Consider the following 26,543-nt stretch of genomic DNA (forward strand, 5'->3'; position numbering starts at 1 on the left):
GCCTCACCGCCCAGAACCTCCTGTGGCTCGGCCTGGCGCTGCTGGCCCTGGCGGCCCTCGTGGCTGAAGAGCGGTTGAGCAGGAAGAGGGCGCGCGTGAGCCCACGGAGTCGCAGCGCGGTAGCGCGGGGAAGCCGGGGCGCCGAGCCGGGCGGGGAAGGGCCCTAAGGGCCGCGCCTGACCTTGCTGGGGGCTCCGCGGGGCCGAGGCGGGGTCCGCGGGGAATCCGCGGGGCGCGTGGGCTCCCGGGGGCGTCCTGGGGCCGGGCGAAGGGGCTGGGCCTGCTGCACGCGCCTCCTCGCAGCCTCTGCCGGGCTGGGGTGTTTGTGCAGCTTCCTGCACGCCGTGTTTTCACCGCTCGGGGCTGTCGTGGAAGTCGCGCTCCTTCAACAGCAGGGCCACGGGAGATTCCTTCCTACTTAGGTGCGCGCGCGCGCGGGTGTGAGCGCGCGTGGTACCGAGGACTGAGCCCCGGCTCTGCACTGTGCTCCATCCCCAGCCCCCCGTGTTTGTTCCTGTGCTGGGACAGACTCTTGCTAAGTAGCAAGTAAGATCCTGTCTCAAGTAAGCCAGAAGAAAAGGGCCGGATGTGGCTCAGCGAGGAGGCTCTGGGCCCAGTCTGCAGCGCCAGGGAAAGGGTTTAACCCGGTCCTGTGCGCAGTGTGCTAGGTTTCCTTAGATCAGAATGCGGCGGCCTGTTCTTCAAAGAGTTGTTATCGGGTTTCAGTAAAATGCTGTTTTCTCGTAAAATTTGTATCCTGTATCTCACAGGAGTACATGGTTTAGTCTAAGATGGAAAGTAGACGTTAAAATTTAAAGTACTTCAGTGTATTTAAGTGTAAAACTTGTTCATTAGCTTTTTTCCCCCTGAAAGGTCTAAACAGAGCCTCTGCACTGAGCTACATCTCTAGTCATTTAGTTTTATTTTTTCTTTTGAGTCAGGGTCCTTCTGAGTTTCCTAGGCTGAGCTCGGACTTGTGATCCTCCTGCTTTGGCCTCCCCACCACCATCTTTGAACGTGGACCTCCTAGTTTTCCATACCTTGCATTATTTAATTTATGTCTATTTTAGTTTTCTGATATAAGAGAAATCACTCAACATTTAACTTTCTCAGTGTGGCCCATTTCACATAATGTGATGGATTCCAATTCAATCTCCTTTCCTACAAATGTCGGGGTTTCATTCTTTCTGGGTGAGTAGTACTCCATGGTGAATGTGTACAAGTCAGTTCTTATCCATCCTTGGCTGATGGACCTCTCTGCTGTTTCCACAGCTCAGCGGTTGTGCACTGGTCACCTCCTGTGCCTGCTCAGGCTGCGGGCCCTGGGGAGGGAGCGGGGCTGACAGGCGGGGGTGAGTGCCCCACTCCCCCTCACTTGGCATCTGCCTCAGGCCCTTGGGCCCTGCTGGGTGTGCCTAGGGGGACACAGTACTGAGGAGCGCGGGGCATCTGCACCCCACTTCGCACTCGGGTAGACGCGAGCTGGGCGCCCAGAGCAGACTCCGCCACGCTGCCTCGCCATCCCAGGGCCCTCCAGGCCCGCGTCCCAAGGAGCTGATCACAGCCACCCCGGCTAGCGGCGCCCCCAGAGGCCACTCTGAGACTTCTTCCTGGCAGGGCGCGGGGCACCGCCAGGAGTACGAGGAGGGCGACTGTGAGGAGCGTGCCCAGCCGTGGCAGCTCTGCCCAGGCCCGGGCGCAGCGAAGCCCGGCTCCTCGCTGATTCCTGGAAGGACCCCGGGAGGCGCCTTCGTGCAGGCGCTGACACCAAGAGTGGGTCATGAGGTCCCAGGCGCTGCCCGGTCCCCGAGAAAGTCTTGGCCTCTCACCCTAAGCTGCCCAATAGGCCCCGTCTGTCCCTTTAGTGAAGGCTTCATGCATGGCCTGCTCACCGTTGGCCACCCGCCCACTCAGCCCTTCTGCAACTGCAGCCTCCCAGGAGCAGAGGCCCAGATCTTCTGTCCCTGAGTGTGGCAGCAGGAGAGCGCTGAGCAGTGACCGGCTCCCACAGCCATGCATGTGTGTGCTACAGCATACGACCAACAGGCTCCGGCCGCAGACAGAGTTAGGGTCGCCCTCAGCAGACCAAGACAGGAGACTATTCTGCATTATCTGGGTGGGGCCGGGGCAGCCACAGAGACCCTAAAAGAGGAGGAGACCACGGGAAGGGCTAGGATTAAGGACAAAGGGTCTGCATGCCGCGGTGGGAGACCACTGGGATCCTCTGTGGCTTTGCAGGACAGAGGGGCCCAGGAGCAAAGAGAGGAAGAAGCGCCGGGAGGTTAGGGAAGGAGAGATAGGGAGGTCCCTGGAGTCTGCACAAGGACACAGCCTTGCTGACCCCGTGGCTTTAGCTCTTGAGACCCAGTGAGGCCCGTGTCCCTCGGAGGAGGCCTCGCTGCAGAGATTCAGGCCCAGGAGCCCCAGGGCCCCACCCTCCTGCTCTGCAGAGCTGGGATGGAGAGGGAGGAAGACAGGGGCCGGGCCACAGCAGGGGGCGGGGCTAGGCTGGGCCCAAGGCTTCCAGGTCCCCAGGTTTCCAGGAGGAGGGAGGTGGACCCTTCACTCACCAGTGCAGGGCAGGCTCTGCAGGTGACCGGCTGCTGCCTGAAGAGATTCCTGGGAAGAGGACAGGAGAGGGGTGGGGACTGAGGCTGCCCCGTTCCACCCTGTGTGAGGCACCATCGTGATGCGCAGTGAATCTGTAAATTCAGAATTACTGCAGTCAAACTCACGTTGCCATTAACCCCTCAGAATGCCCCCTTGCTTTAAACACATTCGTCCCAGCACTCTGGGCACCTCCTGAAGCAGCTCTGAAAGTCCTTTTCATGTCTTTACTTCGAGATGAGACACAAAATAAGGTGAATGCTGCCGCTGAGCGCCGTGTGAGAGAAAGGCAGCTGGTGAAACATTGCAGTGTGTCCTCATGCACCTTAGTCACTGGATCCGGCACCCGTGTGACTTCTGGCTCTTCCTCAAAGTCAAAATGACCGTGAAAAGTAAAGTTTCGAGTCAATTCAGGACATCGAGGCAGCCAGGGAAATGCCACTGGAGACCCTCAGGAAAGAGGACTCCAGAACTGCTGCAGAATGTGGCAGGAATGATGGGATGAGTGTGTTTGAAGCTAAGGGATTGTTTGGGGGGACATTAATGGAAATGTGTCTTTTACAGTAGTGAACTTTTACAGTTTAAACCTGGTCTGTATTCTTCCAGCACAGCTCATCATACAGACCCCCTTGAGGTTGGTCCTCGGCCAACACTCGCTTTGTCCACTAAGCTGAGGCTTGGGAGTCCCTCCCCGGGTGCCCTCCCAGTCTTCAGGGGAAGCGACTTCCCCTGGAGACACCAGGGTGTGAAGAGACACAGGACAGGCTGGTGGGGAGGCCTCTGCGGGCAGAGGTGAGCAGGCACAGGGAGGAGCTGTGGGCGGGGGGCTGCTGGAGCCTCTACTCTCCCCTCCCCTCTGGTCCTCCTCTGTCCTCCTGACCTCTTCCCCGTCCCCTGCGTCTGTGGCCCCCAGAGTGGCCTCCAGGCAGGACAGGGGGCGGATGTGATGTGCAGGCGTGCTGCCTGCCTTTCCACTTGGCTCCTTCCCTCACATCCAGCCCCTCTCCCTCTGTTTCCCTGGCTCGCTTCCCTCCATCCTGAGCAGGCCACTCCGCAGACTCAGCTGTAGGACTGAGTTAGGTCCCCAGCAAGTGGGGCAGACGTGAGACTGAGAGGTGGACAGGGTCCCTGGGCTGACCACTCATGGCGGGAGCCATGGAAAGCACCGTGGGACCGATAGGTGGCCCCGTGGGCCCCAGGCTCCAGTGGGAAGTCGGCCTAGAACTCGCCGTCATGGCTCTGCTGCAGCGCCAGCGTCCTGGGGCTGCCCTCCCTGGTCAGGTGGTGCACGGCAAAGGGGCGCTCGGAGCTGCAGGACGAGGTCCCGCTCTCCTCTGGCCGCGACACGAAGTCCAGCTGGCAGAGAGGGAAGGCTTCTCCTACAGACCTGGGGGCAGTGAGGCGGCCTCGGAGGCTGCTGCTTGTGGCCGGGAACTTCACCCTTGACCTGAGGTTTCCTTCCCTATGCCAGTGACTTGGCCTCTTCCGTCTCTTACTTTCGTTCTTCCCCTTTCCCTTTCTTCCTGTCTGCTTTTCTGATTTTACTTACTCTGCCCTTTTTATCTGCGTGTATCTGCGCGTGCGTGTGCGTGCGTGTCTCCATCTCTGCTCTTCATTGGCTCCTGCTCCTGTAACGTCTGAGGTCACTTGGGAACATGGGCCTGAAAACCATTTTGGGGACTAGGAGTACGCACAGCACGAGGAGTCTCGCTTTGCTCCTTCATCTGGGACACGAGGGTCTGGGGATCTCAGCTCGGCCAGGCGGCAGGAAGAGGTGTCATCAGGAGCGCAGCATCCACGGGTGCCACATACAGTGAGGCGGGCGGGAATGCGGATGCCTTCACGGGCCTCCGCCGAGACAGCTGAGCCGGGCCCTGAAACTCCGGCCAGACACGTGACGCGTCTGGTCGCCCCGTTGAGAAGACGGTGCGAGGGGAGGGAAACCCGGCTTGTGCTCCGTCCCGGTCTCCGAACAGCGTCGTGGGTTGGTGCCCTCTCTGCCTGTGTTTATCTGAGGTGGCTCCATCTCACTCTTTACCTGCGTGCCTGCCCCGTGTCTGTGCTTCGTGTTATGACCAGCGCTCTACCTTTGTGTCCGTTTTTGTCGTCTCTGTTGGTAAAACTCTCACCAAGTCTGTCTCTCTCCGAAAAGACCCCACTGCCGTCTTCCTCACGGTCCCCTAGGGCTCTGCTCCTACACCACCTGCTGTGTCCCGAAGAGGGTGCAGGACAGGCGGGGACGCTCTCCCTGTGATCACCAGGTCCAAGGGTCACTGGGGGCTGACCACTCATATGGGGAGTGACCGAGAGACCCTAGCAGCTGTAGGTCCCGGCAGGGTGGCTGTCACAGGGCCATGGGGAGATGGCCTGGGCGCTCCCATCCTGAGGCTCCCCTGTGGGAGCACGGGGTCCTGGGCTTCCCGTCTCTGTGCAGAACCCTGATGAAGGTCTCAAAAACCATCTGTGAGAGGCACTGCAGGTCACCTTCCCCCCAATGTCACCAGGGGGCCTGGCTGGACCAGGAGCAGGGGTTTTCTGTGGACCCCTGGAAACAGATCGTGAGTTTGGGGTCAACCCCTCCTTGCCCCATTGCCTGGGTCCTGGAGTGAGCGAGGGTTTCCCCGCCCCCAGGTCTCTCTCTTTCCACTCTGTCTCCCTGGTCATCTCTGTGTCTCTGTCCCCTCTTCCCACATCTGCCTCCATCCCTCTCTGTTTTTCTCCATTTCTCTGTCTCTATAGCCAGCGTCCACAACCCCTGGGCCGTCCTTGGCATCTGCCTCTTTTCCCCGGGGCCATGGCGGGCTGCACTTCCAGCCTCTGCTGTCAGCACAGGCCATGCTCTTGTGGACAAGGTGGGATCCCTGACAGTACAGGAAGCAGGTGACGTAGTCCTCCTCATGTCACCCGTTCTGCTCCTGCCGGGCTCTGCTGTCACGTCTGTGCTTTCTCTGTGGTCCCAGCCTCCACGAGGTGCCCCTGAGGCTGGATCCAGGAGCCCCACCACTCCCAGCCTGCTGGTGGCTTCAGCATCCCGCCCTTCCTGGTCTTGGGGTCTAGCTGGGCTTCTCATGTTCAGCCTCCTAATTTGGCCTGGTTCTGGGAGCCTGTGTGAGTTTCCAGTCGCTGCTGTAACAAACTGCCTCCAAGTTGTTGCTTAAAGCAGTACAGATGGGCTCCCTCCCCGCTGTGCACTCAGCAGCCTGGAATGGGCTGCGCTGGCCCATTTCAGGAGTCTGCAGGGCTGCATCACTCCTGGCTGTGGGGGAGAACACACTCCCCTCCTCTCACAGCTCCAGAGGCTCCTGGCCCTTGGCTCACAGGCCCTCCTGCACCTTCAGAGCCTCAGAGGCTGGTGGGGTCTCGGGCTCCACTGCTCTGGCCCTCGCTCTCCTCCCTCATCCTCTCTCATGTGTGTCCTGTGGTCACACTGAGCCCACCTGGAAGCCCAGGAAGTCTCCCACCTCCAGGGCAGCTCAGCAAAATCCAAATTCCTCCCCACCATCATCTACTCCCATCATAGGATGCAAATACTCACTGGCTCCAGGACTGGATGTGGACATCACTGTGGAGCAGTTGCTCAGCCTAGCACAGTGCCCAGTGCCCTGTCCTGAGTCCTCCTTTCCTAAACACCTGAGATGGTTCTTATCACCGCATTGGCCCCAATAACACTGCTTCCAGAAAACTCTGGGAAGAAGAGCTGCCAGGAGCTGCCACTCCAGACACAAGCTCTCTGACTGTAAGTATGAGGACCAGGGCGTCACTGAGTGCTAAGAATCTGTGAGGAGCGTGAAGAAAAGAAGTGGAACATCTGTAGGTCCCTGCATGTGCTGGCATCACAGGGCCCAAGAGGAAGTCCTTTTGGAACATTCTGTCCTGGATCTCTGGGACATGAAGCCCATCTTCCTTGTAGAGCCTGAATGTACCAAACCCATGAGGAGAGTTGCATTTGAGAACCACATGCTGTCCTTAAGGAACGATGGGCCCCAGCTGGGCAGACAGGGAGGGCTTGTCAGGACCTCCTGGGGAGAGGAGGCTCAGGCTTAGAGAGTCAAACATGAGGTGTCCCCATGTCCCTGTGCTCAGTCTCCTCCTGCTCTTCATGTTCCAAGGCCCTTTCCATATCAGGGGTGCTGGGCTACACGGAGACACCTACCATGCAGACATGGCATGCCTTTCTACAACAAGGCACATAGCCAGAGAATTTTAAGCAAGTACTGAATGATGGAGTCTTAGCAGCTTTGGCCCTGCAGAGTCAGTTGTCCAAACAGCCCAACTTGGATGGAGCAGAAGCCAAGGGCTGTGCAAATGAGGTGACTCCAGCGGAGAGAGATGCCTGGAAGAGTGTGGAGCCTGAGTTCTCTGGCTTCACAGTCACCCATCCAGAAACCCAGCTACACACAGTGTACACACTGGTGTGAGGATCACTGACTTCAGGGGAGAGCTAAGAGCCCCAGGCCCACAGCACTGAGAGTGCCGTGGGAGAGCAGGAGAGGAGTGAGTCTCTGCCATCAGGAGCCCTGCTTCAGGCCTGTGCAGTGCTGTGTGTGCAGAGATCCCCTGGGTCTGTGGTCTGATTTGTGAGGAGTGAACTGAGTCTCTGAATAAGATGATGGCACAGGAAATCATAGCACGCATTGACAAATGTAATTAAGCTGCTGCACAACAAAGGACAGAAGTAACAGCCTGAAGAGACAGCCTACACACTGGGAGAAAATATCTGCCAGCTACTCTTTGGACAGAGGATTAATATCCAGAAAATATAAAAATAAAAAAACTTAGCAACAACAACAAAACCCAATCAATAAATGCAAATCAATTTGCCGCAGACCAGCTGCAGTCGATGTCGATGTAGGTTAGGAAGGGGAGATGTCCTGGGACGGCGATGAGAAAAGAACCTTCGCAAGCAATGTTCAGGTTCCCTCTGAGAAGTCTCAGGGTCTGATTTATTTTTGTATCTTTAAGCAATAGCTGGGAGGCATTGGGCGGAACATGTTTACATTTTAAGTTGCCTTAGCAATTTCTATTGAAGCAGAGGTTATTTTTTTGCTGAACAAAGTACAATTCCTCTAAGCTGTTTCATCATGAATACATATTTAAAAATTACAATTGTCCCCTTATTAACCCACACCTAAACAGAACAGAAAGTAACTTAATCAAAATCTCTATATCAGCGTGGGTACAAGCAAGATTTAATCAACTAAGTGTCAATCTTGTGGTCGCCAGCTGGCCCTTGAGAAACTGCACAATGGTTAATATAGTTTGCTATTAGCTCTCTATTTTTCTTTACCTCTATTCATCTTAACTAAATGTCATTTGGGTTCATTGTCCATGAGCAGGAGATATTTATAGCACTTTGAGAAATATTGAGTAACTTGTCTCCTTAATGCATTTACCTGTCTTAACGTTCTTTCTATTTCCCATTTTCCACTATTTCTTACATCCAAAGTCTGTCCTTCCAATCTTTTCATAAGACCCCTTTAGTAAATAGAATGTCAACAATAAGAGGGGGAGTCATAGTAGTGGGGAAACAGAGCGGGTTTTAGGAGAGGTTTTTAAAGAAGTGGATGTGGCAATAGAACTAAGAGAAACTGGAATTTGGGACTTGTGAGCCAGATCACATTTCAATATATCATTGCCAATTTGCCTCATGGAGAGTTTGTTGTTAGTCACAAACACAATGACTCCTGTGACCAGAGTAACAATTGTAAACATTATGGCAAGAAAAAATAAAACATGAGGGTGCGATGTGTTCCACCCTTTCTTTCCCCCAGCTGGAACTTTGTCAAGCAGCATTGGAGGTCGGGTGGGCTTCACCATCAATTGAGTAGACACTTCTCAAAAGAAGAAGTACAAATAGTTCATAAATGTATGAAAAAATGCTCAACATCTAAGCTATTATAGGAATGAAAATCAAAACTACAAGCAGCTAGATGGATAAAGAAAATGTAATATATCTAACAAAATATATTCAGCCTCAGGAGAATGAAATCATGTTAATTGTACATAGATTGATGAAACAGGAGACTGTTATGTTAAGTGAAATAAGCCAGAGTCATAAGGTCCAACAGCATGTGTTTTCTCTTGTGTGAAGAATATAGAACAGAATGTTTAAAAGAGCTATCATGAGATGGTAGAAAGGAGGCTTTCAGAGAAGAGATAGTGGATTGGTGCAGTTGGGTGGAGAAAGGAAGAGTAATAGGGGTATGATTAAAGTATGTTATATGCATGCAGAAATCAGCAAAAATGAAACCTACCATTCTGTGTAATTAATATGCACTAATACAAAAGAAAAGAATGTGACAGAAAAACATGTGAAAGTAGAAAACTTACTGGGAAAAATAAGTGTGAAGTCACATTGGAATACACTCTTTCTGTAATGGTAGTGTGAATATCACTTATACCTCTAGCATGAGGGTAAAAACAAATAATAGTGATGAGAATTACACTAACTTGTTAAGAGATATATAGTATAAAAATCATAGAAAACTCCACATGTGGGGGTAGATAGTTGAGTTAATTTTAGAATTTTTTTGCAATCAAAGTTAAGATGTTATCAGCTGAAAATAAAAGTGCAATACTAATAATAATGTAAGACTAATTAATAGTACACTTTAGTAATAGTGTAAGATTTTAAAAAAATCTTCAGGGTAATAAAGCAGAAACCTGCAATAAAAACACACCAAACCAAAACAAGGAATCAAAACAAATTATTAGAGAAAATAATTTAAACAAGGACAGTGAAAAGAATAAATAATTTATAGAACAGCTGGACAAAAATAAAAAGCAGTAATAAGTCCTTATCCATCAGTAATCACCTTGAATATAAAGGGATTAAATTCTCCAATCAGTGGGTGAGTGAATAAAAAGGAAGACCCAACTGTATGCTGCCTACAAGAGACTCACCTCACCTGCAAGGATGCACAAAGAATGAATGTGAAACGGTAGAGAGAGAGATTCCATGTGATGGAAACCATACAGGAGTCTGTTATATTGGACAAAATAGACTTTAAGTCAAAAGGGGTAAAGAGAATTAAAGGAGGTCATTATATGTTGATAAAGGAGTCCATCCAGCAAGAGGATACCATATTGTAAATATGGACTCATCCATTTGCAAAGTACCTGGATATATAAAATAAATATTAAGAGACCAGAATGAAGAGATGGACTCCACTCCGATGATACTAGGGAACGTTAACATCCCTCTTGCAGCAGAGGGACTTCAAAACTTAAGCCACCCTGTAGACCAAATGGACCCAACAGACTCCTATGGAAGATTTCATCCAACTACTGCAGAATTCACATTCTTCTAAGAAGCTCATGAACATTCTCCAGGAGAGATCATATGTTAGGTCAGAAAACATGTCTCAACAAATTCATATAAATCAAAATCACATAAAGTATCTTTTCTGACCACAGTGGTCTAGATCTTGAAATCCATAACAAGATGCTTAGGAAGATTTACAAGTACGTGGAAACTAAACATGTTCCCAAAAAACCCAATGGGTCAACAAAGAAATGAAAAATGAAATACAAATATCTTCAGGCAAATGAAATGACACCAGCTGACATGAGAAAAATAGTAAAGAACTGAGCCCACATGAGAATATCCTGGAATTCCTGGGGTCTTGGCATACAACACTTCTACCTGTTTGATAGGACAATAGTGGCCACACTCTGGAGGTCCCACTATGGTGGAAATGCTGCAGAGTGTGTCCCCATCTGTGCCTTCAGAGGGGCTGCTGTCCCCAGCACTGCTTTCTTCAAAGTCCACAGGTGACACCACCTCCCCAGACACCAGCTCTGTGCTGCACTCTCCTCCAGGTGCTCAAAGGGCTTGGCTCAGCCAGGGCAGAGTGGCTGGGAGGGTCCTGGGGACAGACTAGGGCCATGTGTGCAGGGCTCCACTGTCCCAGCCACAAGTGATCCACCCACAGCCCTTCTCACAGTCAGTTTCCAGCCCAAGCCCTGTACTGCCTGCCCTCCCATCACAGGAACACTTCTGTTTTGGTGACAGACTCACCCGTTTGTGCCCAGATCCTCTGGACCAAGAAGAACCCTGTAGGGAAAGTTCCAGGATGGGTGATGCAGCTCCTTGAGAAGTCTGCTCTCTGTCCCTCCTTTCTGTGTGACCTGTTAGCCTCTGCAGCCAGACCCTGCTCAGTGAAGGGCAGCAATGCCCACCACCCCTAGAGACAGGGCTTCCTGCTGCGGGCAGAGCCACTCCTCAGCCCACATTCCTACCGCAGAGCTCCACAGCCTGACTCCCAGCAGGACCCACCAGGACACAGCAGGCTGAGGACCAAGGGTGACATCCTGCTGCTCCTCCCCACAGAGGCAGCAGCCCAGCAGTGTGCACAGGATGCCGGGAGGGGCCCTGGTTTACATGGTGAGCACAACAACAGAAGCAGACATGCAAGGGCTCTTCTTGCCTTGCATGTGGGTGGGGGCGGGGTGGCATGACTTCCTGGAAGTTGTTCAGGTGACCACTGTCTCTTCTCAGCAGTTACCATGGCTGGTCACGGGAGCCTCAGACCGAATCCTCCTTGTGCAGAATGATCAAATTGTGTGTGTGTGTGTGTGTGTGTGTGTGTGTGTGTGTGTGTGTGGTTGCATTAAAAGTTTTTGATCCATTTTGTTGTAAGATTTTTTCAAATCTTAGATCCAACTGTTCCTCATGTGAAACATATCAAATAGACATCATTGGCCATGGTGACTCTTCACAGGAGCCCACTCTGTGTCTCCCAGACCCAGGTGCACTTCTCCTTTCCTGTCTTGTTTGTCCCAAGGTGTCTCTGCTGAGCCAGTTTCTCCCTTACCCCTTCACCCCTCACTTTTCAAATAAACTTCTAGCACAGTTAAAAATAGACATTATTAACATATAGCAATCTTAACATTTGTAACTGTGTAAATAAAAATTATTTTCTTTTTTTTTTTTGCAATAAGATGTCCATTGTGGATTTATTTTCATTAAAAAATTATTTTCTTTGATAGTAATTCTAGTATTGGGCCTGTGACAATTTAATTATTAAAATTACCATTCAACTGATCACACAACTACTAGAATAATGAAATTCCAGTCGAGAAACAGAAGAAGAGGCATGTAAGTTCTGGGTCTTACAACTTCATCTGATGTTTGTTTCTTGACACAAGAATCCAAACTCATTATTGTCTTTCTCTCTGTCTTCCTTTTTGGCCTTTTGAGACAGGGTGTCGCTATGTAGCTCAGACTGATGCCATGGCGATGCTCTCTGCATCCAAGACGGCAGCTCATGCGGCAGAAGGTGGAAGGGCAAGGAGGACCCCTCAGCCTCATGCCCTGTTGTGTTAATCTCATCTGCAGGGACAGAGTTTTCATAGTTAATTATTTCTCTGGAGGACCCACCTCTTAATAGCACCACAGGGAGATCAAGCTACAGCATGAGTTTAGGAGGGACAACTTCTAAAATTCTGGCAACATCTATGTATTTCTGTGTTTAGGTCCCTTTGTGTCTGGAAAAAGAGCACCCAACCCAGGAGAGCACCAGCCTGGCAGTGTCATCTCCAAGTTGTCCATTTTATCCATTTCTAAGAGAACAATGCAATGTTTATCAGCCCAGCAACACCTGACCATGGTTCCCATCTCTATATCTGTCACCCCCAGAATGTCACCTGTCTCAATTTCTGTCCCACTGATTTCACAGGTACCTGGGTCCCATGATCGGAGAACAAGTCATGGGATATTCTGTTTAAAAACCCGAGACAAGCCGAGTGTGGTGGTGCACGCCTGTAATCCCAGCATGTGGGAAGCTGAGGCAGAATTCCCAGGAGTTGGAGGCTAGCCTGGGGTACACGGTGAGGCCCTGTCTCAAAAAACCAAAAAAAAAACAAAAAAAACCAAAAAGCAAAGTAAAAGCCAAAAAACTTGAGACATTCTGATTCCCCAGAGAGTGGTGCTGAGTCCAGCCCAGCCTCGCCCAGCCTTCAGCCTCAGGAAGGAGGATTTGCTGCCCCCTCCTGGTGGGGTGTGGTTCATGTCATGAAGTGAACATCAGGGGGCTGACCTCAGTGTCACAGGCAGATCCAGACCCCTGTGCTGTTCACAGTCAGACTTTGAGCTGCAGCAGTGGCTAAAGAGCCTGTGGTGAGAGGGAGTCTCCAGGGTTGGGTCCACGTGTGTTTCCTGTTGCACCATGGCCCATCCTGCATGCAGTGGGGTCTGAAAACAGAGCTGGTAGAACTCCACTGGCTTTGTAATGTCCCTGGTGGTCCCTTAATCACTCCCCAGCTATGGACTGCTCTTGCTGCTCAGAGACAGGCTCCCTGCAGAGGAACTTTCTTTTGTCTCATCAGCATCAGTCTTAGGCAGTGGTGGCTCAGCCTCGTGGGTGGAGCTTTCTCAGCATTTATGTGCCTCCTCTCATGGCAGCCAAACTGTATCCTCTATGCTTGGTTGGCTGGGACAGAGGTTTTTTGCAATTTGCACATCTCTAACTGTGTTTCTCTAGGGTCATGGGCCCAGAAGCAGCCATAGAAGAAAGCTCCCAGGAGAGATTTGTCCCGATGCCCAGGCAGGTCATCTTCTCCCCAGGAACCTCGTGAGCCCCTCAGTCTACCTGTGAGCCAGGGCCTCCTGTGGGGGTTGTCCTCCAAAGCTAATGCCAGAAGTTATTGCAGAGAGGTCTTCAGGAATTAATTGTGAGCAAAGAATTCTGTGATTCCCTTGTTTATTAGAAACCTAGTGAAGGGGTCACCAGGGTCAGATCTCTGGGCACAGGAAAGCAGGGTAAAGTCCTCGTGTTGGCCTCACAGCTCACATGTTAACCCTTCAGTGTCACTCTGTACATTCACGAGGGATGAGGAGACAAAGAGGTAGATTTCTTAACCATTAGATGTATTTCTCTTTCCCATGATTGCATTTTACCGTTTACTTAGTATAAATAAAGCGTTCAAGTGTTTGACATAGTGAGAAAAGCTGAGTCTCACGCTTCTAGGTATTTTACAGCTTTCGTGCTCAGTGAAAGCAATTCCACATAACGTAATTCACTTACAAGAAGAGGAAACCCACAAAGAAGGATAGGACATCAGAAGAATGGAAAGCTATCCCGCGTTCCTAGATAGGCAGAAACAATACAGTCAAAGCAACCATGCTTCCAAAACTGATGTACAGATTTAAAGCAATCTGAGATGGTGAGCACCTCGGCTGCATGGAGTCCTGCTCTGTCCCCGTGCCCCCCACCCCACTGACCAGCTTAGCTGCACAGCTCCCACACCCCCACACCCCCTGCCTCCTGGCTGTGCCACTCCCTGCTTCCGCACCACAGAGGCACAGGGGGTCATACAGGCCCTTGTCCTGAGCTCCAGAAGATAGAGCAGAAGTGAACAACAGAGAGAGGGCCTCTCTCAGGCTCACTGATGAAAACAAGCCCACTGGAAAAGTGAAGTGAATCTCTGCAATAAAGGCACGCCTGACCACCATACTTGGTAAGTTGGAGGGATCATTACCTCCCATTGGAACCTGGACTATCTTCAGGGGAAGAGCAGCTGGAACCTGCAATAGAACCTTGCAGAGTTCAACCCTGCAGGAGGACAGGGAGCTCAACTTGGGACTTGCAGCCAGAAATCTGCCTGAATCTCACAGGTTTGCTACTGGCTTGCTGAGACTCATTGACTCATATCTGCACACTGCTGCTCACGTTGTCTATTGTGACAGCAGAGATACACCCTGAAGGAGGCCCTTCATTTTTATTTTTTATTTATTATTTTCAAAATTATTTTGTTCTTATTTTTAATTTTTATTTTTCTACTCTTTTCAAATTTTCATTTTTCTCCTTTTTTTCTTTCTTTCACTCATTCTCTTGCTGTCCCACATTGTTCTTCATCTCCCTTTTTGTTCCTGTTCTGGCCCTAATTCAGATTTCTTCATTTCTCTTTTCTTCTCTTTTTCCTTTTCTCAATTGTCATTAGTTTTAAAGGAAAGTAAATACAGTTTCTAGCCTCCCTGTTGCTGTTCGGTTATTCTGTTCTTGTCTTTGTTCTTTCTTTCTGTCTTTTCCTCTTGTCTTCAAAAGTTTCCTAGAGTTTGCATTTTCTACCTCTGTCCTCTGGCCTCACTGGTAACCATTCCATATCCTTCTACCTATCTACCCCTCCCTCCCCAACTCCTTCTAACTCCCCATCCCAAAGGGTAAAGTTGCTATAATGAAGAGTTTATTCACTATGAACATACTTTGGGCTGGTCTTTGATTTTGATTTAATTCAAACAGTTAAAGGTGATAGAGTAATAACTACCACAAATTGTCATTTTCTAAGCTATGGTTGCTGCTATAGTGTTGCTGATTGTATCACTTGGGCTAAGGTGTTGTGATTGATGTAATCAGTTGCCCTTCCTGGTGTAATGAAAATGAGATAGCCTCAGAGTCATTAGAGACTCAAAACCTAAAGACCAGATATATCTGGAAGACACTTCTGTGAAGCAGTCATTCCATAATGGTTCTAAATACAAGCAACAAAGATACTTACAATAAGCAATTTTGAAGTATCAATCCAGGAATTAAATCAAGGACAGTACCAAAAAAAAAAGAGAAGACATTAAAGCAAGGCACCAACTCAGACTTCCACCCCACCAAAGGCAAATTCTGGGGTAAATGAGGTGGAAAAGTCTGATAATCAACCACCTGGACACCCTGAACTGATAGCACAGGAAGCAACAAAACAGATGAATGAGGCGCTAGAAAAATTCAAAACAGAAATAATTTCCCAGATAACTACAGAGATGGTGAGCAGGGTGAAAGACATGAGTAGAGGCTCAAGAACAGAAAGAGATAAAAAAAATAGATGAGCTCAGAACCATGCTGGAAGCTATGAATGCCAAGCATAAGAAAGAAATGGAAACCATGATTTCCTGACGTAAGAAAGAAATGGAATCCATGAAACAGATTCAAACAGATGTCCAGGAGATTAAAAACTCCATTGAAAGTATCCACAGCAGATTAAGGGATATGAAGATAGAGTATCAGTTATAGAAGATAGGATTGTGGTTAATGACCATGAAAACAGAGATTTAAAAATGCTAAGGGACGATGAGAAATAAATCCAGCAGCTGCTAGGTGATACAAAGAAGAATGACATAAGACTGATAGGAGTCCACGAAAAAGCAGAAGCAAGTACAATTGACATAAAAAATCTGTTCACAGAAGTAATAGTAGAAAACTTCCCAGACAGAGATAGAGAATTGGACATACAGATAAGTGAGGCATATAGAACTCCAACTAGCCACGATTAAAAAAAAAATCTACACCTAGACATATAATGGGCAAGATCCCCGAAACCCAATAGAATAAGAAAATCCTACTAGCAGTTAGAGAAAAGAAACCAATTGCCTACAAAGAAAAGCCCATCAGAATCACAGCAGACTCCTCAACACAAACCCTCAAGTCAAGGAGAGCCTGGAGTGAAGTATTTCAAGCCCTAAAAGAAAATAACTTCCAACCTAGACTGTTGTGTCCTGCAAAATTATCTTTCAAAATTGATGGGGAAATTAGATACTTCCATGACAAAGAACACCTGAGAAATTTCATGAACACCAAACCAGCACTTCAAACAATTCTAAACCATATCCTCAAAAAAGACAATGAAGGTCACAACTCCATGAGGCCCAACAGAGGGAAGCCACCAGGTAAGGCAAGAAACTAAAGGGAAAGGGGGAAAAATAAAAAATAAAAGAGCCAACAACAATAAAACATCATGACAAGGATGAGTCAATATCTATTAATTATAACCATCAATGTCAATGGCCTCAATTCACCAATCAAAAGAAATAGACTGGCAGAATGGATCAAGAAGCAAAATCCAACAATATGCTGTATAGAAGAAACACACCTAACTCAAAAAGAAATTCATAGACTGAATGTAAAAGCATGGAAAAACAGTTCTCTATGTGACAGGAACCGAGAAAAAAGCAGGGGTAGGAATCTTACTTGCAGATAAAGTAGATTTCAAACCAAAACTAATTAAGAGAGACAAAGATGGTCATTACATCCTTGTGAAGGGAACAGTCCAAGAGGAAGAGATGACAATCCAAAATATATATGCACCAAATACGAATGCCCCCAACTATACAAAACAAATATTAATGGACATGAAAAACCAAAGAAGCACTAATACAATTGTAGTGGGGGACCTCAGCACCCTTTTATCACAAATAGACAGATCATCTAGACAAAAAATCAACAACGATATTCTAGAACTGCTCTTTAAACTCATGAATGAATTTGAAAGGGAAGTAATACTTCCAAATTCATTCTTGGAAGCAAGTGTAACTTTGATTCCAAAACCACGGAAAGACCCAACCAAAAAAGAGAGCTACAGGTCAATCTCCCTAATGAATATAGATGCAAAAATCTTCAACAAGATACTGGCAAACAGAGTACAGAGGGTCATCAAGAAGATCATACACCCTGACCAGGTTGGATTTATTCCAGGGATGCAAGGATGGTTCAACATACTTAAATCAAGAAATGTAATGCACTATATTACCCGAGGCAAGGATAAAAACCATATGATCATCTCAATAGATGCAGAAAAAGCATTCGAGAAAATCCCACACCCATTCATGAAAAAACCCTACAGAAAACTGGAATAGAAGGTCTTTATCTCAACCTGATTAAGGCTATATGTGAAAAACCAACAGCCAACATCATACTAAATGGTCAAAAGCCAAAAACTTTCATGCTAAAATCAGGAACAATACAAAGATGCCCATTATCACCACTTCTTTTCAATATAGTTCTGGAAACATTAGCCACAGCAATTAGAAAAGAGAAAGAAATAAATGGAGGGGCGGAGAAGCTCAGCCAGTCCCAGCATCCGGAAGGAAGCTCCCTGCCTCCATCCCAGGCTCCTAGGGCAGAGAAGGTGAGCTGGTCCCAGCACCCAGAAGGAAGCTCTCCTCCTCCATCCCAGGCTCCTAGGGCAGAGAAGCTGAGCCGGTCCCAGAACCTGGAAGGAAGCTCCCCTGCTGCCATCCCAAGCTCCTAGGGCAGAGAAGGTGAGCTGTGTGGGCACCAGAAGCATCCCCCCCACGGAAATGAGAAAACACATAAACAAGCCTCAAAAACAGACTTCCAGGTCACCTACAGCAACCCCAAAGGGAAATGAGATGGAACAATCTGATACTCAACCACCTGGACTCTCTGAACTGGCAACAAAAGAGGATCTGGGAAAAATTAAATCAGAAATAATTACTCAGATAACAGCAAAGATTTTGCTCATGGTGCAAGACATGATTAATAAATCTAGAGAGGACACAAATTAAAAAAAAATAGAGGATCTGAGGAACATGATGGAATCCCAACATAGGAAACAAATGGAATCCATAAAACAGATTTCCAAGAGATTAAAAACTCCATCGAAAGTCTGTGCAGCAGAATGAACCAATGTGAGGATAGAATTTCACATATAGAAGAAAATATTGCAATTAGTGAGGAGGAAAACAAAAATTGCTTTAAAATTGTAAGGGAACATGAGAAATCAATCCAGCAGCTGCTAGACGATGCAAAGAAGAATAACATAAGACTGATTGGAGTCAATGAAGAAAGAGGAAAGAGTGCAGATGACATAAAAAAACTGTTCACAGAAGTGATGGCAGAAAACTTCCCAAGGAGGGGAAAAGAACTTGACATACAGATAAGTGAGGCATATAGGACTCCAGCTAGCCTTGATAAAAAAAAAAATCTACACATAGGCATATAATAGTTAGGATTCCAGAAATCCAACAGAAGAACAAAATTCTACAAGCAGTGAGAGAAAAGAAACAAATCACATACAAAGAAAGCCCATCAGAATCACAGCAGACTTCTCAATGCAAACCCTCAAGGCAAGAAGAGCTTGGAGTGATGTATTTCAAGCCCTAAAGGAAAACAGCCTCCAACCCAGATTGACGTACCCTGCAAAACTATCTTTCAAAATTGATGGAGAAATAAGATACTTTCATGACAAAGAGCACCTCAGGAACTTCATGAATACCAAACCAGCACTCCAAAAATTTTTAGACAATACCCTAGGAAAAGACAATGAGGATCACAACCCCAGGAAACCCAGCAGAATGAATCCACTGGGCATGATAAATTAAACGCAAAGGGGGAGAATCCAACAAAAAGAAAAAATCATGACATGGCATTTAAAACTTTTAACTTCATCTCCCTAATGAGTGTATAACTCAATCTTATAATTGTACTTATGAGTATTTTTCTGATTCTAGAGTTACACACCATTCCTTGTGCTATACTGGCTATTTATCATCTTATGTCTACTTTTTAATTGGGTTGTCTATTAATGAGCTGTAAGAGTTCTTTATATATTCTGGTCATAGGTTATATGCATTGGAAATACGGTCTGTTTAAGGACTACTTTTCATTTTAATGATGTCATTTAAAGTTCTAAATATTGATGGAATCTCATTTATCAATTTTTTTCTTTTATACATCATGTCTTTTGTATCCTAGGTAGTTCTTGCCTACCTTGAATTCATAAATATTTTCCCTTATAATTTCTTCTTAAAGTTTCATACTTTAAGGCTTTCTTATTTAGGTTCATAGATCCCTTCAAGTTATTTTCATGTATGGAAATAAAGGGTTGAGGTTAATTTTTTGTATACGTATAACAGGTGTTCTAGTGCCATTTGCTGAAGACACTATCTCTTCCTTGGCTCTTGAATCGAGTTTATATTCTATAAAATGCTAATGTTAAATAATCTTTCAAAACTCAGTGGACCATATATGTGTGGTTCTATTTGTAGATTCTCTGTTTTATTCAAATGATCTATATGTCTTTCCTTACACCAACACTGCCTTGATTACTGTAGCTTTAGAAGAAGTCTTAAAATTAGGTACTAAACGTCTTCCAGCACTGTTTTTGTTTTTGTTTTTAACTTTTCTAGATCCTTTGTACTCCTACATAACTTTTAAATTTCAATATTCAATTCTTCATTTATAGCAAGTATACACAGACCTGAATTTTTATATATACCTTTTGTTTTCTAATCCTGCTAAATTCAAGTACAAGTTCTAGGGGCTCCTAGATATTTCTTAGTATTTTCTCTGTAGATGATCATTTCATCTACATATAAAGATTTTGCTTCTGCCGTGTCAATCTTATCCTAGTTGTGTCATTTTATTTCCAGACTATTTTGGTGGGGCCTAGGTTTCAAAGTTTAATGGACAGATAAAGAGTAAGCATATCTGACCTTGTTCCCCACCTTAAGGAGAAAGCATTGTGTCTTCTCCATTCATATAAGGTGTTCTTGCTGAAAGTATGGAGTACATGTCTTTAACCTGTTGAGAAGTTTCTGTTCTACTTCTAGTCTCCTGATAGCTTTTATCATGAACAGCTGTAGAATTTAGCCCAATACTTTTTCTCCAGCTACTGACAGGATCATATGGCTTTTTCCTTTCCTCTGTTAAAATGATGACTTTTGGGGGTGGATCTTCCAATGCTAAACCAACACTGCCATCCCTATAACAAAACCACTTTCTACATCCTGACAGATCTGACTTCTAATAGTTTGTTTTGTTAAACAAATTTCTATCTATGGTCATACTTTTTTCTTCTATTATCTTTATCCAGTTTTAGGATTAGCACAATGTTGATTTCCTAAAATGAGGGGAGAAGTGTTCCTTCTTTTTTCTGCTTTACTTGTTTGATATAATTTATCAGTTAAAATGTTTATGAGCCTGCTGTTGTCATATAGGTAGGTTTTCAAGCTAGGAATATACTTTCTTTAATAGGTGCTATTCAAATTTTATATTTCCTCCAGAGTTAGTTTCATTAATTTGTCTTCCAAGGTACTTCTTAGAAGTTGTCAAATTTATTTCAAAAAAGATTTTTGTAATATGCTTTCTATATCCTTTTAAATTCTGTAAAATCTGTGGTAATGTCTCCTAGATCTTAATATTGTAATTTAAAAAATGTATAACTGATATTGTGTAACAGGAAGAAAAGGTCTAAAAGAGCAGGGGAATTGGGAGGGGTAGGGGAAGGGGAAAAAGGGAAAGGAAAAAATATGAGAAGAGGAAAAAAATGGAAACAAGGTCTTTGCAAATAGGGAAGGGTGGAGGGGGTGAAGGGAGGGCAAGGGAAGGGGAAAAAAAATAAGAACCAAGAGACTCATGTAAAGGTACAAGATCCCAATGATGAATGTAACTGTATTTTATACCTAAAATGTACCAATAAAGTTAATGGGGAAAAAAATAAATAAAATAAAATAAGAAATAAATGAAATAAAGATAGGAAAGGAAGAAGTTAAACTGTCATTATTTGCTGACAATATGATACTTTACATAGAAGACCCAAAACACTCCACCAAAATACTTCTAGACTTAATTGACAGATTCAATAGAGTAGCTGGATACAAGGTTAACTTTGGCTCAAAAAACAATACCCTTCTTGTACACAAATAACAGACTCACTGAGAGAGAAATTAGGGAAACAATTCCTTTTACAATAGCATCCAAAAAAATGAAATATCTAGGAATCAATCTAACAAAGGAAGCAAAAGTCCTCTACACAGAAAACTACAGCACTCTGAAAAAAGAGATTGAAGAGGATACAAGAAAATGGAAAGACATCCCTTGTTCCTAGGTAGGATGAACCAACATAGTGAAAATGGCCATACTCCTAAAACTACTATATAGATTTAATGCAATGCCGATTGAAATCCCAACAACATATTTCACAGAACTAGAGAAAACAATCCAAAAATTCATTTGAACCAGAAGAGACCTAGAATAGCAAAAGCAATTCTAGGCAACAGAGACATGGCAGGGGTATCACAATCCCGAACTTGAAACTATACCACAAATCTATTGTGATAAAAACAGCATGGTACTGGCAAAGAAACAGATCCAAGGATCAGTGAAATAAGTTAGAAGATGCAGAAACAACTCCAGACACACTCAGCCACCTTATCTTTGACAAAGGGGCCAATCACCCTCACTGGAGGCAAGGTAGCCTATTTAATAAATGGTTTTGGAAAAACTGTATTTCAACCTGCCAAAGATTAAAACTAGACCCATATCTATCACCATGCACTAAACAAAGATCGAAGTTGATTAAAGATCTAAATATTAAGACAGAAACACTAAACTTGCTGGAAGATTAGTTAGGTAGAACTCTTGAAGACATTGGCATAGGAAAAGACTTTATGAACAAAACATCAGTAGCACAGGAAGTAGCACAAAGAATCAACAACTGGGATCTCATCTTATTAAAAAGCTTCTGCACTGCAAGAGAAACCAACAGCAGAACTAAGAGACAACCTAGAATGTGGGAAAAATATTTTAGCATCTGTATCTCAGACAAAGGACTACTATCTAGAATATCTAAAGAACTGAAAAAAATCAGACCCCCCCCAAATTTAAAGACCCAATTCAAAAATGGGCATCTGAAATGAACAGACATTTCTCAGACAAAGAAGGAAATAAACATATGAAAAACTGTTGAGCATCATTGGTCATTCCAGAGATGCAGATGAAAACAACACTGAGATTCCACCTCACCCCAGAAAGAATGGTTGCTGTCAAGAAATCAACCAATAACAAATACTGGCAGGGAGGTGGGGAGAAAGGAATCCTTCTCCATTGTAGGTGGCAGTTCAGACTGGTGCAACCACTGTGGAAATCAGTATGGAGATATCTCAAAGAACTAGGACTAGAGGTCTCCTTTGACCCAGCTATTCCCCTGCTGGGTATCTTCCCAAAAGAATTAAAGAATCATATCACAGTGATATATGGGCACCTATGTTTATAGTGGCACAGTTTTTAATAGCCAAAGTTTGGAAACAGCCCAAGTGCCCATCAACTGGAAACTGAATAAAGAAGATGTGTTTTTTTATAAAATGGAGTACTACTCAGCCATAAAGAACGAGAAACTAGAGACATTTATAACTAAATGGATGCATATTGAGGCCATACTCTAAATAAATAGGACACACATGTGTAAATACCAAATAGTTTCTCTGGTGTGAGAAAGTGAAAGTGTAAATAAGGATTAAAATGATTAAAACAAATAATTGATAATTTGAAATAGGAAGAAAAGGTCCAAAGGGGTAAGGGAAGTGGGAGGGGAAGGGGAAAGGAAGAAGGGAAAGGAAAAATTATGAGAAGAGGATAAAATGGAAACAAAGTCTTTATAAATAGGGAAGGGTGGAGGGGGTGAAGGGAGGACAGGGAATGGGGAAAAAATAAGAACCAAGATACGTCATGTACAGGTAGAAGTACCCAATGATAAATGTAAATGTATTGTAAACCTAAAATGTACCAATAAAAGAATTTAAGCAAAACTAAAATAAAATAAAGCAATCTGAGAAACAATACCAGCAGCATTCCTCACACAATTGGAGAAAACCATCCTAAAATTCATGTGAATCTAGAAGGGACTCAGAATAGTAAAAGCAGCCTTGGGTAATAAGAGCAAAGCAGGAGGCATCACAATCTCATATTTCAAGTTATATTATAAAGCTACAGTGATAAAAACAGCATGATACCTGCACAAAACAGACATGTGGATCAGTAGAACAGAACAGAGGATGGAGAAGCAACTCCAAGCACATTCCGTTACCTTATCTTTTTTTTTTTTTTTTTTTTTTTTTTTGGTACCGGGGATTGATCTTGGGACCTTATGCTTGCAAGGCAGGCAGCAGAACCACTGAGCTAAATCCCTGGCCCTCTGTTACCTTATCTTTGACAAAGGAGTCAAAGCATACAGTGAAGGAAAGATAGCGCCTCTGCCCCTCCCTCTCTCTCTCCCTCTCTCTCCCTTTCTCTCTCTCTCTCTCTCTCTCTCTCTCTCTCTCTCTCTCTCTCTCTCTCTCCAGGGTGGCCTTGAATTTACTATATAGCCTGGGCTGGCCTCAAACTCTAGGCAATCCTCCTGTCTGAGCCTCCCTAGTGTTGGGATTATAGGTGTGCGTCAACTTGCCCAGCAAGATAGCCTCTTTAATAAATGGTGCTGTGAAAATTGGCCTCTAACAATTGGTGCTGAAAAACCTCTTATCCGCGTGTAGAAGAATAAACAGACCCATATCTTTCATCTGTCTCTCATCCTGTACTAAAATAAAATAAATCTGTATTCAAGACCAAAATATAGGAAGAAAAACATGGCATCTGCTAGAAGAAATAAATAGGTAAAAACACTTGAGCATATAGGTATAGGCTAGGATTGTCTTGAATCAAAACTCAATTGAAAAAACTAACTCCGGGAATCAAGAAATGGAATTATATCCAATGAAAAAATCTGTACAACAAAGGAAATAAGAAAAAAGTGAAGAGACAATCTACAGAATGGGAAAAAATTGCCAGCCATTCCTTAGAGAGAGGAATATTATTTAAAACATAAAAAGAAATAAAAATATTAGACCGAAAAAAAATCCAATGAAAAATGGGTAAGTGAAATGAATAGAGACTTCAACAGAGAAAGTACAAAAGGCCATTAAGTACATGAAAAAATGTTCTGCATCTTTGGCTATGAGATAAATGGGTGTCAAAATAACACTGAGATTCCATCTCCTTCCAGAAAGAATGGCTGTCATCAAGAAATCAACCAATAACAAACACCGGGCTGACTATAAGGAAAGAGGAAACTTGCTACATTGTAATGCAAAGTAGTTCATCCACTCTGGAAGTCAGTATGGGTCCACTGACTCAGCTATGCCTGTTATGGGTGTCTTCCTGAAAGGTAAAGGCATCATATTGGAGTGATAGTTGCATAGCCACGTTTACATCAGCACTGTTCATAACAGCTGAATCTAGGAAGCAGAGCCTGGGGGTGGGGAGGGTCCCTGCAGGGAGTCACAGCTGGGGCCCAGGCCCTTCCTCCCCCCTCAGATCCCAGCTCTCAGCCCAAGGACCCTCCAGACCTCCCCAGCACCAGCCCACACCTGCTGTTCTCCCTCCCCACTGCCCAGGGGTGGCCCCTTGTCCCCAGGAGGAGGAGGGACCGGCACAGCTGGGGACACACTCACCTGCCTGCCCTCGGGGCCTGGGGCCCAGACTCAGCCCTGGAAGAGAGCTCCCTGTGAGAGGTTGGCCCTGGAGCCTGAGCAGGTCCTCTCCTCCCCGAGCCTCCTGAGCCCCTGCTCCCCCGATGGAGTGGGGCTGGCTGTGGGGTGGGGTCCCGGGGTCCCTCCCAGAGCAGGGCGTCCCCTCCCCTCTTCCGGTCTCACCCAGGCAGAGCAGGTCAATGAGGGTGGGTGTCATGAAGTCTCCTCCCACTTTTCTGGGGAGTGTAAATGATCAAGTCTATGAGGCTTGACAGGACAAATAGAGAAACAGAGTGTGGCCACTTAGAGACCAGGTTCCGCCTGTCGTGACATTGTCACATCAGTAGCCCCACCAGACTCTCCGGGAGTCTGGCTGTAGTTTCCTTAAGGTGGGGAGGACAGTCAAGAACTTCTCTGCCCACTATCTGAGCTGTTCTTTTTTTTTTTTGGTACTGGGGATCGAACTTGGGACCTTGGGCTTGTGAGGCAGGCAGTGGAACCACTGAGCTAAATCTTTGGCCCATGATCTATTCTTATCCTACAGAGAACCAAGTCATAGCAACAAATAGACCTGGTGCTTTTCTGAACGGGTCCCTTTGAAGTCAAAGTGCCCAAGGGCCGGTCCTTCCTGGCAGGGCCTCCCCACAGCCTCCTCCTCCCTCAGCCCGTCCACTGCACAGCTCGGTGGTCCTCACCTTGGCCGTCATCTCCCGCCCTGGAGATGCTGGGGAAGATGCGGGTTCCTGGTGCAGGTGACACTGAGCAGAGACGCGCTGAGCCCTGACTGTGTCGCTCACTGGGGCAGCGTCCTGGGGATGAGCTTGGGGGACAGGCGGGAGACAGATAGGAAACACGTCTGTGTTCCTGCTCTGGCTGTGGTTTCCCTGCACTAAATGCTCCCCTTCACTGGTTGCAGAATTCCCAGAGAGAGGAGACCAATAGGAATCAGGAGGATTTATTTCAGGTTTTAGGTGAACATCAGCCTAACGGACTCCTGTCCAAAGGAAGAGCATTGAACAAAAAAAGTTTCAGTTCCTATGTATTTGATCAAAAGGGGTTGGTCTTTCTAGGGACATGGCATGGAGTTTACTGGAACAGGACAAGAGCAGTCAGTTTTGTAATTTAGCCTTGAAAGAATCTTATGAGTCTTATGAGTCATATGAGAGCAGAGTGTCTTAAACTTTGTTTATAGGACATAAAGATAAAATTACATACAGATAAATTTATACCAGAACAAGGAGTTACAGCTACAGGAGAGCAGGGGTCACTTGGGGGGCAGATTGCCCAAGGCTGGGAAGAACTTGTTTTTCTGTAAGTCCTGCTTCATTCCCCCGCTTTGGTGCTTTTTATAAGAAGTTTTAATAGAGAGCATCATCCTTATCATCATCATTATTATCTTTAATTTTTTGTCACAAGGGGAAGCTCAGGAAAACCTGCTGAGCAGAGGCTGGCATTTGGTTGAGGCCATCAGTTGAGTGGTGATGTGTCTGCCTGTCAGAGTCTCTATGGCCAACTGAGTGTTTCTGACAAGTAGGGGTAAGAGGCAAGGGAGATTTATAACAAAGAGGATAAGACACTTATGTTGTCCTTGTGACTCTATATTGATCCTCAAGCTTTGGCCATGTGGGGACCAGTCAGCTTCCAAGGTGGCCTGAGCAAGGCTATTGTTTTCTCATGCTTTTGCCATGCATATATTAGTCAGCTTAGTCATGTTTTTTTTTAGTCATATTTTTAATGTTGTCTTTTCTATGTGAGACCCATGATGGAATTGTTTTATGAACTTGGGGCCCAGAACCTTGGGGATGGCTAGACTTTTATTGTCTCCCCTGTATATGCTTTTTAGCTTTTTGGGAGAATCAGGGTCTTTTATCTGAGGAGTAGCTCAGGGTGTCTGGGAGAGGAGGCTCTGGGATGAGGGGCACAG

The 26,543-nt window shown here is 45.9% G+C and overlaps 1 protein-coding gene and 1 pseudogene across 1 annotated transcript in view; one reads left to right on the top strand and one right to left on the bottom strand.

Moving 5' to 3' along the window:
- The window catches only part of LOC110346048 (uncharacterized), a 36,055-nt gene that overhangs the window by 4,065 nt on the left and 5,447 nt on the right, over positions 1-26,543 (top strand). The window contains exons 7-8 of the mRNA XM_087200909.1: positions 1-14,067; positions 24,154-24,315. Of these exons, the coding sequence (XP_087057035.1) occupies positions 1-167 (167 nt within the window). The 3' untranslated portion in view covers positions 168-14,067; positions 24,154-24,315. The remainder of the gene's footprint in view (positions 14,068-24,153; positions 24,316-26,543) is intronic.
- LOC147821293 (killer cell immunoglobulin-like receptor 2DS2) lies at positions 3,667-25,326 on the bottom strand (annotated as a pseudogene).

The sequence above is a fragment of the Heterocephalus glaber genome, unplaced genomic scaffold, assembly GCF_053883595.1.
Source record: "Heterocephalus glaber isolate CG9 unplaced genomic scaffold, H.glaber_assembly_v1.0 deba00001745, whole genome shotgun sequence".
NCBI classification, from domain to species: Eukaryota; Metazoa; Chordata; class Mammalia; order Rodentia; family Bathyergidae; genus Heterocephalus; species Heterocephalus glaber.